The 17153-nt window shown below is 38.2% G+C and overlaps 1 protein-coding gene across 8 annotated transcripts in view; it reads left to right on the top strand.

Annotated features, from left to right (window-relative positions):
• Mctp (multiple C2 domain and transmembrane region protein) overlaps positions 1-17153 on the top strand; it is a 490516-nt gene that overhangs the window by 471574 nt on the left and 1789 nt on the right. For all 8 annotated transcript variants that reach the window (XM_070091410.1, XM_070091407.1, XM_070091409.1 and 5 more), the window contains 3 exons: positions 6380-6486; positions 8314-8521; positions 16606-17153. The exon at positions 16606-17153 is cut by the window's right edge and continues 1789 nt beyond it. In XM_070091410.1, the coding sequence (XP_069947511.1) occupies positions 6380-6486; positions 8314-8521; positions 16606-16686 (396 nt within the window). In that variant the 3' untranslated portion in view covers positions 16687-17153. The remainder of the gene's footprint in view (positions 1-6379; positions 6487-8313; positions 8522-16605) is intronic.

Here is a 17153-nt window from a genome sequence, read left to right as displayed (position 1 = left end):
CTCCCAGAGTGTTCAGGCAAAACAATGTCCTCAAGGCTAATTTGTGTGTGCTGTGGAAGGCAAACAGTAAGGCATGGGTCACTAGAGACTTTTTCTATGACTGGTTACACCATGCATTTGCCCCCACTCTGAAAAATTACCTCCTGGAAAATAAATTGGACCTTAAGTGCCTCCTGGTATTAGACAATGCTCCTGGTCATCCTTCAGACTTGGCAGAGCGACTTTCTAGGGACATGAGCTTCATTAAGGTCAGGTTTTTGCCTCCTAATACCACTCCTCTCCTGCAGCCCATGGACCAGTAGGTCATTTCAAACTTCAAAAAACTCTACACAAAAGCTATGTTTCAAAAGTGCTTTGAAGTGACCTCAGACACTCGATTGACTCTAAGAGAGTTTTGGAAAGATCACTTTAGCATCCTCAGTTGTGTAAACCTTATAGGGAAGGGAGTGGCTAAGAGGACCTTGAACTCTGCTTGGAAGAAACTGTGGCCAGAATGTGTAGAAGAAAGGGATTTTGAAGGGTTTCAGACTAACCCTGAGAAGCATGTGCCAGTTGTGGAATCCATTGTGGCATTGGGGAAGTCCTTGGGGTTGGAGGTTAGTGGGGAGGATGTGGAAGAGTTGGTGGAGGAGGACAATGAAGAACTAACCACTGAAGAGCTGCAAGATCATCTTCAACAGCAAGAGGCCAGACCTGAGGAAACTGCTTCAGAGGAGGAGAGAGAGAAATTGAGTAAGTTGCCTACTTCAAAGAATAAGGAAATGTGTGCAAAGTGAGTTGAACTGCAAACCTTTGCAGATGAAAATCACCCTGACACAGCTACTGCAAGCCGTGCTGGTGACTATTACAATGACAATGTTATGGCCCATTTTAAGAAAGTCTTAAAGGAACAGGAAGTACAGACCTCTATGGACAGATTTGTTGTGCGACAGAGGTCCAATGACTTTCAAGCTGGTCCTAGTGGCATTAAAAGAAGAAGGGAAGTAACCCCGGATTCCCCTTCTAAACAATAACAACTTCCACACTCCCATCCCATCAATCATCACCAGATCTTCAATAAAGGTAAGTGTCATGTATTGTATTCTTAGTAGAGTATTAATTGTGCATGTCTTAAGTTTGTGTGTATTAAAATTAATATTTCATGTGGTAAAAAAAAAATTTTTCATACTTTGTGGTGTCTTGCACGGATTAATTTGATTTCCATTATTTCTTATGGGGAAAATTAATTCGCCATATGATAATTTCAGCTTAGGATGAGCTCTCATGAATGGATTAATATCGTAAGGCGGGGGTCCACTGTAATACGTACTGTACTGTAGCATTCGTGAATGTTTTGATGCACAAATATTTTTTTCTTTCAACAGATCGACTGCTTCCTTAACCTGTTGAACCACGAACAATCATAAAACACATGAAAACATCATAAAATATAGTATACGTATACATGTTATGGTTTAATAACAAATATGAACAATGGCAGAATTGCTCAAGTAACCTGTCCTACACTTGTCTAGCAATTTCACCTTCTCCAGATTCGTTGACTTCCTTTGAGCACATAGGGGTTGGCTCATCAATAGCAGTTGCTGCTTGCTTGGGGGTCATACTTGCACCACCACACACACACATGTACGGTAGGACACGAATAGTAACTGGACATGACTGATGCAAACAGTAACTGGACAATGACTGAGTGAGTGGTGGGCTGCCGGTAGAGGGGGTAAGAGGGAGGGTAGTAGGGACGAGGCAGGAAGCGTTTTCTCGTACTTTTTTCCTGCATTTGTTTGGTAAATATGATTGGGTGGCTGGGCATTCACAAATGTTCGTAGCTCGTGAAAGTGGAGGGGTAGCTGTACAGTATTTACATTACATTACATTATTTCATATACATATGATATAGAACATTTAAATATTAGCTAGGGATAAAAGTTTGGGGATGTAATTACAGTATAACTGAACCAAAAACAAATAAAAATATAAAACAAAATCTCCATTACCCATTTCTAAAAACTTAAAAATAAAAAAAAGTGTACACCAAAACAAAACTTGTTGAAGCACATGCTAATGGTCTCCCACTGTACTGGGATGCATACAATAGGTTTGGTACTTATGTTCAAGGTGATATTTGTATATATCACCTGGAATAGAGCTGCCAGGCATACTGTTTCCATTACAGTACAGTACAGTGAAAAAGTTAGTCATGTTAATATGATTTTTCTGAAGCACATGCTAAAATTTGATAAAAGAAAAAGAAATAAACAGCTTTTAGGCACTGAGGTGAGCCTTCCTTTCTCTGTAACTCACTATAGACTTATAGATGTTGCTTCTAGATTTTTGTTAATACTGCATAAATGCATGAAATTGACTAGCAAACAATGAAATATTGACAAATAGGCTCAAATTTTTGGATGAGCACATGGCTTGTGCTGCACTTTACAGTAGAACAGTGGAATAGGTTATTGTTATAATATTCAAAAAAGATGCACTACATATTATGTTAAAAATTACATGAAAAGTGAAACACTGACAACAGAATAGAGATGACAAGTAACACTCCCTTGCTGGAACTATGGACAAGAAAATAATAATAATAATAAAAGAGTTCACATCACAATGATTCATAAAGATTTATTATTTTAATGTGAATAATTTGTTTCTAATGGGAGCAAGGGGCTAGTAACCCCTTTTGTACAAATTACTAAATTTAAAAAGAGAAACTTGTTTTTCTTTTTGGGCCACCGTGCCTTGGCGGGATGCGGCCAGTTTGTTGTTGTTGAAATTGGTTTCTAAATAATTAATATTTGTTATCTATTGAAGGGGTAAAGTCACTTGCCACTAAAATGGGAAGGTCAAGCATAGATTCAGATAATAGAACATTAAGTAATCAGTAGTGTAATTACTGGCTAAGTACCTCTCAGGTGGAAGTTAGCCTGATTCAGGTGCAGTTTTCTACAACTTTCTCTTAGTTATGCTTTTCTTTATACAGCTTCCAAATCATGTCATTTTTCTTTACTACATATGAATGCCTTTGTATATTACAAAAGCAGTCATATGAACCTTAGTATTCCAGTTGATGTTACATTGCAAAATTATTGAGCATCTGTGAAATTAGTACATTAATATTTTTATTAGTACTGCAGTTTTTGAAGTTTTTGTCTTCTGTTAGCATTAATAATTTTTTAAAGTTTAAATACTGTATATACTGTTGGATATCAAACTTTTGTGAACTTTAAGAACTTTAGTATTAACCCTTTGACTGTCATGACCGTATATATACGTCTTACGAGGTACCGTGTTTGACGTATACTCATAAATTCTAGCGGCTTCAAATCAAGCAGGAGAAAGCTGGTAGGCCCACATGTGAGAGAATGGGTCTGTGTGGTCACTGTGCACCATATAAAGAAAAATCCTGGAGCACGCAGTGCATAATGAGAAAAAAAAAACTCCGACCCTTTTTTTTTTTTAATTAAAATGCCGAATTTGTGGTCTATTTTCGTATAGTATTTATGGGTGTATTCTCGTTTTCTTGGTCTCATTTGATAGAATGGAAAGCATATTATAGAAATAGAGGTGATTTTGATTGATTTTACTATAAAAAGAACCTAGAAATGGAGCTCAAAGTAGGGGAAATGTTTGATTTTTGCCAATGTTCAAAAGTAAACAAATGATGCCATTGTCCAATAAATGTCCAACTAGCCATTCTGATATGCAGTCATGAATGGGTTGATGTTATTTATACAATTATTACAGTATTGCAGTAGTCTGCATAATAGTAAGTTTTCTATTTTTTGTTTGAATAAAAATTCAAAATAGAAAGCAAGAGTAATATCAGAGGGGCCTGGAGACATGACTGATGAGCAAAGAAAATGTTATTTTAGAGCCAGGAATGTCTGCATTGTTCATTCTGGACCTTATTTTGAAAATGTCATATTTTTTAGTTTTCGTGAAATTGGCCAAATTGCAAATTTCTGACCACATTATTAGGTAGTTGAAATCGGTAAATGCGCAGTTTCTTGTACTCAATCGATAGAAAAAACGGAGTTCTAAAGAAATAGCTATGAGTTTGGGCGACTGGAACAATGGAATTAGCCGAAAATAGGGCTCAAAGTGGGCGAAATCGCCGATTTGTAAACAGCTCCGAGGTCGCTAACTTCGCAAGAGCATAATTCCGTCAGTTTTCCATCAAATTTCGTTTTTTTGGTGTCATTACAATCGGGAAAAGATTCTGTATCATTTCATATTTTTTTTTTTTTTTTTTTTTTTTTAAATTTTGCGACACCAGGAGACACTGCAGGATTGGGGGTTGCGACAGTCAAAGGGTTAATAATGCATTGTGATTTTTTTACAAGTTCAGAGGGTTCTTTAAATTACAATTATAGTTTGAAAAAATATGTTTGCCAGTGTTTTGTATTGATGAACTGTGTTGGAAGTGAAGAAATAGGTGAAAGTGCAAGACAGCTTTTATAAGAATAATTAGAATTGTAGATGATTAGTAAATAAAGAAGAGAGACAGAAAAAGGAAATGGTCAGACAATCAATTAATGATAACTTCATTTCTTTATTGGTCCTGGAATGTTAAGTCAAGCAAGATGATTATTATATTTAACCCTTTGAGGGTTTTCGTCGTACTAGTACGTCTTACGCGTAGGGGTTTTTGACGTACTAGTACTCATAAATTCTAGCGACCTCAAATCTAGTGGGAGAAAGCTGGTAGGCCTTCATATGAAAGAATGGGTCTATGTGGTCAGTGTGCACAGTCTAAAAAAAATCCTGCAGCACACGGTGCATAATGAGAAAAAAAAAACTTTTTCCATTTTTTTTTAATAAATCAGCGACTTTGCAGTGTATTTTCGTATAGTATTTATTGTTGTATTCTAGTTTTCTTGGTCTCATTTTATAGAATGGAAGACATATTACTGAAATTAAGATGATTTTGACTGGTTTTACAATGAAAGGTGCCTTGAAATTGAGCTCAAAGTAGCAGAAATGTTCGATTTTTACCAAACTTCAAAAGTAAACAAATCGTGCCAAGCGTGCAATACACGTCAACTGGTGAGTCTAATATTCTTTCACAAGTGCACCAATAATATTTATACCATTTTTTACACTAATGCAGTAGTCTGCATAACAGTAAATCTTATATTTTTTGTGAGAATAAAAATTCAAAGTGGAAAGCAAAAGAATATAAGAGGGGCCTTGAGACGTGACTAATGACTAGAGGAAATGTCATTTTAGTGCCAGGAATGTCTTTCTTGTTTATTCTGGACCCTATTCCGAAATTGGCATCTTTTGAAATTTGTGTGAAATTGGCAAAATTGCTAAATTCTGACCACTGTACTGGATAGTTGAATTTATAAATGGGTGGTTTCTTGCACCCATTCGATAGAAAAAATGGAGTTCTAGCGAAATATTCATGTTTTTTGTCGACTAGTACAGTGAAATTGGCCGAAAATGGGGCTCAAAGTGGGCAAAATCGCCGATCCGTAAACATCGCCGAGACCGCTAACTTTGCGAGAGCATAATTCCGTAAGTTTTCTATCAAATTTCAAACTTTTGGTGTCGTTATGATCGGGAAAAGATTCTCTATCTTTTCATAAGAGAAAATAATTTTTTTTTTTTTTTTAAATTTGGCCGACCCTGAGAACGAGTTTCGGAGAGGGCCTGTCGACCCTCAAAGGGTTAAGGGGAAGTGCTAAACCGTAGGGGTCATACAATGCATGAGAAATGGGAGGAAGTTAGGTTTGACCCAAGGAAGGGGAAAGTAGCTCAAATTCCCTGCATTTTAAGCCTCTCACAAAGGGTTCAGGAGATGATAGTATTAAAGGTTTGGTTATGTACAACAGTAAGTGTCTTATTGGTGTTTATAAGATGATTGTAGAGAAATGAATGTGGTGAGAGTAAAAGTTGAAACACTGCGATAACAAAATTATTATTATAATCAAAACTAACCGCTCAACCCACAAGGGTTGTACACTGCTGTATTAATATAATAACAAAAGAAACAGTTATCTAGACAACATATTTTACCTTGAGTGTGATAGCTAAGGAAATGTTAGGAAATACAAAGATGTAGCTACTTATTTGTTCAAGACAAGGTGACACATTTGACATCCTTTGGGGCATATTTTTTGCTTTTGAAGGTTGCTTTTTCCTGAATATTGTTGGTATATATTTGCCTTGAAAAGTGAGCACTAGCACTGTTTTGTTACATTTAACACTTTTCTTGTCACTGCTTCTCTTCGGAGTTTGGTTAATTTTCACATTTACATTATGATATACGTACACACCATCACATACGTATATATTGACTAATATTTGAAATAAGTATCTATTTTCACAGCATCAGTAACAAACTTGTACATTTATGTAACGTATCTTTCAGGAAGAAAAGAAAACCTTGAAAGAGAGATTGCAAGTTATACAAGAAGTAACAGCTACAGTTCAGAATGCAATAGGATTCATAGCATCCATTTGTGAGAGCTGCAAAAAGTAAGTTTTATTTGCTAAAAAGTAAAATTCACATATAGTACACTCATTACTTTGAAATACGTACAGTGGTACCTCAAGTTTCAAACAGCTCCCAACTCGAACAATTATGTAAGTGTATTTTTGTAAGTGCTTTTGCGAGTGTATTTTTGGGGGCCTGAAATGGACTAATCTAATTTACATTATTCCTTATGGGAACAAATTCGTTCGGTATCAGCACTCGAGCAGCCTTCTGGAGCGAATTAAATTCATAACTCGAGTTACCACTGTACAGTGGACTCCAGGTTTACGATATTATTTCATTCCAGAAATATGTTCAGGGGCCAGTACTGACCGAATTTGTTCCCATAAGGAATATTGTGAATTAGATTAGTCCATTTCAGACCCCCAAACATACACATACAAATGCACTTACATAAATACACTTACATAATTGGTTGCATTGGGAGCTGATCGTAAACCAGGGGTCCACTGTATTTTTTAGTCTTATTGTAGGGTGAGAGGCAAGTAGTATTTAAGTCTGCCCAAAATGCTCAGGCATGCTAATGGCTTTCTTTGTGTTTAGCATTACATATTTTATGACATATAAATCATACATTGTATATTATACAAAAAAATAAAAATTTGAATTTGAAGTCAGATGTGGTAGCCTGCCTGGCTACCATACCTCACAATTGTGTTTATTTGTTTTACTATGATTGTATATAGTATTTTCTTTATATGACATGTAGCGTATTTCTTGTTTAATTTCGAAAAAAATTTAAAGTGCCCCAGAGCGATTATTGTTATTATTATTATTTTGATGTTTATTGCCATCAACATACCTAATTCACTGGGTTTAAAGATGGATTAATGAAATGTTTGTAAAAATATAATGTACTATACAACATTTAAAGTGCCTCAGAGTGATTGTTATTATTATTATTATTGCATCTTCAAGACTAGTAAGACACAGTGATTTTAATGTGTACCTGCACGCCAGCACTGCGTGTAAGTTTATTTAGATACAGGTACACATAAGTACAATTATCAGAGTATATATAAAATATGCAGTAACTATAAAACAGTTTAAATTTTGGAAATATTCCATACATAATCATTAGACATGGGGTTCATGGAGAACGTAAAAAGAACGATGCTCGGACACCAAAATGCGAATAACCGTAAAGCAGGACCCTCCTGTATTTTGCTCTCTTCACTGTTTAAGATAAATTTATTTACAGTAGTTTAATCAGGAGGAAGTACTGCATTCATACGGGTCATGTAGTGTTTGCGGAATTCAAATTCAAAATTTATTTCCACATGATACACTGTGAATGGAGGGCATTCAGGATTGATCCAAGAAAGGGGAGGATAAGTTCAGTTCCTTGGATCAGGAGTCGCTCCCCAGCATCATTCCTTGTGGGACTAAACCAGATAAAGCCATTATTTTGTTGAACATTTTCTCTTTGTTTTATGTATATTGAAATAGTTATTTCTTTATATGCTTTCTTACTTTAAATAAACCTTTTCACATATCTTTTTGCAGTGTCTTCTAGATTATGTCCAACAATCATTATCATTAATTTCTTCATATTGTTTGATTTATAATTTTGTATATGAAATATTTGGCACACTTTTACATAAATATAAGATTTTTATACAACTATCTTTACTTAACAAAATTCAGTGACATTCTTTGTAAAACTAATAGATAATTTATTTAAAATAACACCTAACTAGATAAATAAAGCTTTTTAACAAAAGTAATAGATTTAAACTATGTTTAAGTGCATATTCAGGTGGACAAGTCATTTAAATTATTAATGTTCTTCCACTTTTCTTGCACAGTACATTCAACTTCTCGGTGCCATTCTTATCATGGTTGTTGATCTTGGTGCTGTTGGTGGGGATAGTGATACTGTATTACATCCCCATCCGCTACTTGGTTATGTTGTGGGGAGTCAACAAGTTCTCACGCAAGTTGATCCGCCCACACTCCGTGATTAACAACGAAATATTAGACTTCTTATCTAGAGTACCAGATGATGAAATATTGGTAAGACTTTCTGTAGAAATTCTTAGGGTAATGAATGTTGTAGTTCAGTTAATATTTTTCTACATTTTTTAATTTAAGGAATAATTAATAATTCTAAAGGTTGTTCAGATCTGACCTCTTTTTACCAAGCCCCCAGGTTAAACTAACTCATCTTCCCTAGGATGATGAGTTAGTTTGAAAAAGTAATATATTACGTAAACTATAGCTTCATATATGAAAGCATGTTCATGGTGTTGTCAGTGAAATTAGATTAATTATTATTATACGTACAGACGCTACCCTACTTACGAACATTCGAGTTACGAACATTCGGACATATGAACAGACTGTACCAATTGTAATTGTACCAATTAAAAAAGTAAGAAGTGTTTTTTATTACAGTATTAAAATATGCTTATGCTTTAGTATCAACCCTTTCAGGGTTGGTGTCGTTCTAGTACGGCTTGCGCTCCAGGGTTGGTGCCATACTAGTACACTACGCATAAATTCTAGCGGCTTCAAATTAAGCAGGAAACAGCTGGTAGGCCTAGATGTGAGAGAATGGGTCTGCATGGTCAGTGTGCACGGTAGAAAAAAATTCTGGGACCCAGTGGCGCATTGTGGGAACGCCATTTTAGTAGATCTTGTTCATTATGCCTCGTGGTAAGAAGCTCCTCACTCCTCAGCGAATTGGGACACTTTGTTCCCCAGTGACTGTTCTAATACAGATGGAAGTGCCAGTGAAGATGAGTTTCAAGGTTTTGGTGAGGTTGTGACCGAAACTAATGACCATAATACCGGTGATAGTGAGGAAAACCCAGACGACCCTCAGCCTTCCACCTCTGCTGCTGGGCCGTCTTGTTCACGTTCAGTTGTACCAGAATCAAAGAGGAAACTCCTATTTTCCCATATCCTGGACTCTGATGTGAGCATTGGTGATGATAGTGAATATGAACTACAAGCTCTTGAAAACAGTTCCAGTAGTTATAGTGAAGTGGAATATTCTCCAGTGAAGCGTCAGTATATACAACGATATATGCACTCTGGTAGTGTGCCATGTGCTATTCCAAGGGGAAGGAGTACATCTTGGAATACATCCCGTGGCTGTACAACAGGAACAGACAGTGAAAATGAAGATTATAGTGTTGCAGTTGGGATGGAAAATGTGCATGGTGGTGGTAGTGGTGGTGCCGGCCGTGAGGCACCAGCATTGGGCCATGCTGCCACCCACGCCGCTGCCTCAGCTGATCTACAACAAAGGCCACCATCTCCCACCCACCCACCACACCAGCCTCCACAACCACAACCACCTGTCAGTATCCAGTACCCACCAGCAGACCGTACCTGGGATTGGCAGGAAGCTGCCAATTTTGTTCCCAGTCCCCATCACTTTAATGAAAGTCAAAGTGGAATACGGCCATCTTGTACACTTGGGAACAATGCCAGTGAACTGGAATGTTTCAAGTTATTCTTTGATGAACCCCTGATGGAAATTATCGTAAGGGAAAGCAACAGATACTATGAGTACACCATGGCAAACACAATACTTTCACCAAACTCAAGCCTACACCAGTGGAAGGAGAAAACTGTGGCTGAGATGTATCTTTTGTTTGCCACAATAATGCTTATGCCACATGTGTATAAGCACAGTGTGAAATCATACTGGTCAACAGACCGCCTGATTGTAACCCCAGGTTTCAGTGATATAATAGGAGTGAATCAATTTGTGCTACTATTATGTATGCTTCACGTCTCAGACGAAACCAGGCTTGACAGAAACAACAGGTTATACAAGATTAGGAATGTGTTCATGTACCTGAAACAGAAATTCAATATGTATTTTTATCCCTTCAGGAAGCTTGTTATTGATGAGTCTTTGATTCTGTTCAAAGGAAGACTCTCATTCAAGCAATACATACCAAGCAAGAGGAAACGCTTTGGTATAAAATTGTTGCGCTTTGTGATTGTTACAGTGGTCTTGTATTGGATATAATTGTGTACACTGGAAGTAATACATTGCGAGATAAAAGGAAGTTACTGGGTATCTCCGGTGATGTGGTTAGGACAATGATGGAACCATATCTTGGTAAGGGACATATTTTATATACTGACAACTGGTACACAAGCCTCTTACTCAGTGATTTTTTTGCGAGTGTACATGACAGATGTGTGTGGCACAGTGCGTGCAAATCGTAAACACATGCCCAGGTTCGATGCTGGCACCCGTAGAGGTGAGGTGCAAGCCTTTGCTGCCAATGACATCATGGCATTTCGGTGGCATGACAAACGAGATGTCACACTGTTGTCATCAGTTCACCCTAATGAAATGGCAGACACTGGCAGGCAGCATAGAGAAAGCAATGAGCCCATTCTAAAACCTGCAGCTGTGATTGACTACACCCTCAATATGCGTTCAGTGGACATATGTGACATATAGATTGGGTTTGCAAGAGTTATAAGTGGTACATAAAACTCTTTTTCCATCTTCTGGACATTTCCATGCTCAATGCTTATAATATATATAAGATGAGGACCAGAAACAAACCACCATATGGTGAATTTTGTCTGTTATCAGACAAATAATAATCAAGCACCAAGGAACAGCACCTGCAATAGAAAACCACCCACGTAATTATCAACAACTACCTTCTTGTCTGAAGCATGGTGATCACTTCCTAACAAAACTGCCTGCTACTGCTTTCAAGAAAAAGGCTTAGAAGAGGTGTTACATCTGTGCACATACAAAAAATGCCCACAACAACGCAGAGACACTAATTTTCTGTGTGAGAAGTGTAAAACACCACTGTGCATGACACCATGTTTCAAAGACGTCCACAGGCTGCAGAGCTTCTAAAAACATGTCCTGTGACTGTATATGTGTATATAAAATATAGAAAAATAGTAATAAACAACATTTTGTATTGTTCGTTTGTGTAAATATTTTTCGTAAACAAAACAGTGACAACAGTGTGTATGCAGTTATTGTGTAGTATAGAAAAAGAAATAACTTACAAAATAGTGATCATATTGGTCTCACAGGCCATAAAAGTTACTTGGAAAAAAAATTAAAAAATAATAGAAAATAGTACCTAAATTAATAAATAAAGTAATACCAGGTGACCGGCAGTCGGTGATGTTACCGTATGCCGGTCATTTTCTGTCAACTTCACGCCTCCATATCTTGGTAAGTATTGATGGTAAAAAATTTTTGTTTAGGCTACAAAATTCAAAAAAAAAAAAAAAACACTTATCTTTTCATAAGAATTTTTTTTTTTTTTTTTTTACCGACCCTGAGAACAGGTTTGGGAGAGGGCCTGCCGACCCTGAAAGGGTTAAGAGCCATACATACTGATGCTGTACAGTATTGTCTTTAAGTTTTCAACGAACAACACCACAGAGAGAGAATAATAATAATAATAATGATAATAATATTAAAAACAATAATAATAATCATAATAGAAAAATTGATAAATAATGACTTACGAACAATTCAAGATAGAAACAGCGTTCTGGAACGTAACTTGTTCGTAAGTTGGGGGGGCGTCTGTACTTATATCACAAGAAAATACTACACAGTACAGCATCTTCACTTAACGACGGACTTCCGTTCCTAAGACCACGTTGGTAAATGAATTCATCGTTAAGTGAGGAGCATACTATAATGGTAGAGGGTTTGTGTCAACCATCGTTGATACTACATATTTTAATGTCAACTTTGCACCATTTATAACATTTTTAGTAGTATATTTTTAAATATACAGTATACAGCACACTACTGTATAAACAAACAGAATAGAGGAAATTAGCTCTGATATACAGTGGACCCTCGACCAACGATATTAATCCGTTCCCGAGAGTTCATCGTTAATCGAAATTATGGTTAGTCGAGTTAATTTCCCCCATAAGAAATAATGGAAATCAAATTAATCCGTTCCTGACACCCCAAAGTATTGAAAAAAAAAAATTTTTACCACATGAAATATTAATTTTAATACACACAAACTGAAGAAGACATGCACAGTTACATGACACTTACCTTTATTGAAGATCTGGTGATGATTGATGGGATGGGAGGAGGGGAGAGTGTTGATGGTGTTAGTGTTTAGAAGAGGAATCCCCTTCCATTAGGACTTGAGGTGGCAAGTCCTTTTCCGGGGTTACTTCCCTTCTTCTTTTAATGCCACTAGGACCAGCTTGAGAGTCACTGGACCTCTGTTGCACAACATATCTGTCCATAGAGGCCTGTACCTCCCATTCCTTTATGACATTCCTAAAGTGTTTCACAACATTGTCAGTGTACAGGTTGCCAACACGGCTTGCAATAGCTGTATGATGGTGATTTTCATCAAAAAGGTTTGCACTTTAAGCCACATTGCACACATTTCCTTAATCTTTGAGGTAGGCAACTTCTTCAATTTCTCTATCCCTTCCTCCAAAGCAGTTTCCTCAGGTGTGGCCTCTTGCTGTTGAAGATGATCTAGCAGCTCATCAGTGGTTAGTTCTTCATTGTCCTCCTCCACCAACTCTTCCACATCCTCCCCACTAACCTCCAGCCCCAAACCATACCACGGGCAGGATTTGAACCCGCGGTCAGAGAGTCTCAAAACTCCAGACCGTCGCGTTAGCCACTGGACCAGCTAGCCACAATAAGATTCGTCCAACTAGGTATATTTCTACACCATAGGAAGGTTAACATAGGTACCACTGTGACTACAAATGCAAGTTTTTACAGATGAATCTCCAGCTAGCGTGGCCATGACGAACTCTAGCTCAAGTACTGTCACTGCTGTCAACATGTCTCACGAAATCGTAATGACACGATTGCAAACAAACCATACCATGGGCGGGATTTGAACCCGCGGTCAGAGAGTCTCGAAACTCCAGACCATCGTGTTAGCCACTGAACCAGCTAGCCGCAATAAGATTCGTCCAACCCCAAGGACTTTCCCAATGCCACAATGGATTCCTCAACTGGCATAGGATTCCCAGGGTTAGCCTCAAACCCTTCAAAATCCCTTTTGTCTACACATTCTGGCCACAGTTTTTTCCAAGCAGAGTTCAAGGTCCTCTTAGTCACTTCCTCCCAAGCCTTACTATACGTAATGTTTACACAATTGAGGATGCTAAAGTGATCTCTCCAAAACTCTCTCAGAGTCAATTGAGTTTCTGAGGTCACTACAAAGCACCTTTCAAACATAGCTTTTGTGTAGAGTTTTTTGAAGTTTGCAATGACCTGCTGGTCCATGGGCTGCAGGAGAGGAGTGGTATTAGGAGGCAAACACTTGACCTTAATGAAGCTCATTTCCGCAGAAAGTCGCTCTGCCAAGTCTGAAGGATGACCAGGAGCATTGTCTAGTACCAGGAGGCACTTAAGGTCCAATTTATTTTCCAGGAGGTAATTTTTCACAGTGGGGGCAAATGCATGGTGTAACCAGTCATAGAAAAAGTCCCTAGTGACCCATGCCTTACTGTTTGCCCTCCACAGCACACACAAATTAGCCTTGAGGACATTGTTTTTCCTGAACACACTGGGAGTTTCAGAGTGATACACCAATAAAGGCTTCACTTGCAATCACCACTAGCATTAGCACACATCAGAAGAGTAAGCCTGTCTTTCATAGGCTTATGTCCTGGGAGTGCCTTTTCCTCCTGAGTAATGTAGGTCCTGCTTGGCATTTTCTTCCAGAACAGGCCTGTTTCATCACAATTAAACACTTGTTCAGGTTTCAGTCCTTCACTGTCTATGTACTCCTTGAATTCCTTCACATACTTTTCAGCCGCTTTTTGGTCCGAACTGGCAGCTTCACCATGCCTTATCACACTATGCATGCCACTACGATTCTTAAATCTCTCAAACCAACTTTTGCTGGCCTTAAATTCACTCACATCACCACTAGTTGCAGGCATTTTTTTAATTAAATCGTCATGCAACTTCCTAGCCTTTTCACATATGATCGCTTGAGAGATGCTATCTGTTTTTCATTTATCCACACCAATAAAAGTCTCTCAACATCTTCTATCACTTGCGATCTCAGTTTCGAAAACATAGTTGCACCTTTGGCAAAAACAGCTTCCTTGATTGCCGTTTTCTTGGCCACAATAATAGCGATGGTTGATTGGGGTTTTGTGTACAACCTGGCCAGCTCGGAGACACACACTCCACTTTCATACTTAGCAATGATCTCTTTCTTCATATCCATAGTAATTCTCACCCTTTTTGCTGTAGGGTTGGCACTAGAAGCTTTCTTGGGGCCCATGGTGACTTATTTTGCAGGTGCAATCACTAAAAACACTGTGATAGTATGAAATGTTCCGATTGTATGTTTGGATGGGGCCGCGGTGGCTGGCTGGCTTGTAAACACTGGCACCCCACGGGACAAGTGAGGCGCGCTCAGGCCACATGTGGACGCATCTCGAATGGAACGAATCGTGTTGGTCGAGTCTTTTAGCGCTAGTCGAGGCAAAATTTTTGCGTTAAAATGTATCGCTAGTCGGATTTAACGTTATATGATGCCATCGTTGGTCGAGGGTCCACTGTACATTATTTAGGTTTGTATACTGGTCAGAGAGCCCATCGTAAGTCCGATTCGTCTCTAAATGAGTACGTCACTGAGGAGAGGCTGTATACACAGTGCTCGTGCTCATCATTAAAGAATACCAAACCCCCCCACACCCCCCTTGTTTTCCCCAAACCATGACCACAGAATACCTCATCCCTTACACTTTAGGATATCTTTCAACCATCTAAGAAGTAATTAACACACACTTCAGGGCTTCACAGGTTAAATTCTTTCATGACTCAAGTCCCTATCTGGGGTTACTTCCTTTCTTTGACTTTTACTGGCACTAGGACCAGCTTGAGAGTCACTGGACCCCTGTTGCACAAAAAATCTGTTTCTGGCATCTCTAAGATTTGCCTAAAATGGTACAAGGCATTGTCATTGAACATGTTGCAGACATGGCTTGCAACAGCTTTGTTAGGGTGATATTTCTCCACAGAGCTTTGCAACTCCCTCCACTTTACACACATGTCATTAATCACTGAAGAAGGCATATTCTCCCCTTTCTTCCTCCTCTGAAGCAATTTCCTAAGTTGCAATCTGTTGCTGTTCTAGTTGAAGGTGTTGCAGCTCTTCAGTGGTAGCTCTTCCCTGTAGTCGTCCACCATCTCTTCCACATCCTGGCCACTCACGTCCAATCCTATGGACTTCCCCAAAGCCACAATAGATTCCACAACAGGCATAGGGTTGTCAGGGTTGGCCTCAAATCCTTCAATATCCTTCTCTTGGACACATTCTGGCCATAATTTCTTGCCTTCTTTATCAAAGGGCTGTCACTCGGAACTTACTTTGGTCTCATTGTGGCTTATTTAGCAGTCGCACTCAATAAACAAGCACAAAAAACAATGGATTATTATGAAATGTTTTGTATGAAAGTGCAGGGTAATGTTCACTCAACAAGAAACAAAGCCAGACTGACTTAAAACGCTTGCATGGGATGCTTTGTGTGGGAGCGGGCAGGCAGACATGTTCAGTACAGCGGATGAAAACCTAGGTGATGAACGAAAACTGGGACAAAATTTTGACAAAAGAAGTTGTTGAAAATTGAATTTGACGAAAACCAGGGCAAATGAAAACCAAGGTTCCGCCGTACCTTAAAATATTTTTGTCCTCAGCTTATATTAAGTGCTGAATATATTTATTGTAGGAAGTCTGAATAAATAAAGAATGGGCACACTTGAGTCTCTGAATTAGCAGAATGCCGTAAAGCAGGGCCTGCCTATATATAGACAGTGCCAGTATGTACAGTGCTCTAAATAACAAAAAAAAATATTTATACCTTTAATCTAACAGGCTTTTTACCATTTATGTACCTAAGTTATGCTATATTGGCTTGAATGTCAGCTTTGTATTTTTGTAAAAGAAACCTGGAATCTAGTCACTGATCTTTATAGGTTATGCCATTATGTAATTTTAAGAGGACACAATGCAAGTGCTTTTATATATGTATATTCATACCTAAAAACCATTTTCTGCCCTCTAAAAATTACTAAAAAAAATTTCTTTAAATAAATACAGTTAAAAAAAATTTCCTTAAATTTCCAGCGTGACTGTCGTGAATTGCGTCCAGTGCCCCAGTCTCACGATGAAAAGAGAAGAGAGCATCGGAAAAAGAAGATGAATTAACACCCTGTATCAGGGATGCATATACATACCAGGGTTTCATAATTACCCTTTCACTTCTGAGGCTCTCAAGGGTGTCTTGTGTAACAAAATACTATTACTGTACATTCATGGAGGGAGTGCTAAACCTGTAGAGGTTATACAGCACCCTCACTAGCATAAAGAAATCTTCCTGAGGAATGAATAACACTTAAATTTAATGTAATTCTGTATACAGTAGACAACCACCTTTCGCGCCAGTTAGGTTCCGGAAAAACAAAGCTATATGTGTAAATGTGATGGTTGGGGGTGAAAAACTTGTGGGAAAAATTGGGTTATGTGCCATGACACCTCAAAAAGAGAAGCCATACAAGTTTTTCAATCCTTAATTCTTTCATTGGCCATGCAGTAGTACTACAGCTGTGAGGTCATTGTCCGTGCCAGAGTACTTTGCCATGAGCTCAGCTCACTCAGATAAGCTGTGGGGTCAG

The sequence above is a fragment of the Cherax quadricarinatus genome, chromosome 35 (genome assembly GCF_038502225.1).
Source record: "Cherax quadricarinatus isolate ZL_2023a chromosome 35, ASM3850222v1, whole genome shotgun sequence".
Taxonomy (NCBI): domain Eukaryota; kingdom Metazoa; phylum Arthropoda; class Malacostraca; order Decapoda; family Parastacidae; genus Cherax; species Cherax quadricarinatus.
Note: the sequence above shows the minus strand (reverse complement) of the source record. Positions and strands in the feature narration are given on the sequence as shown.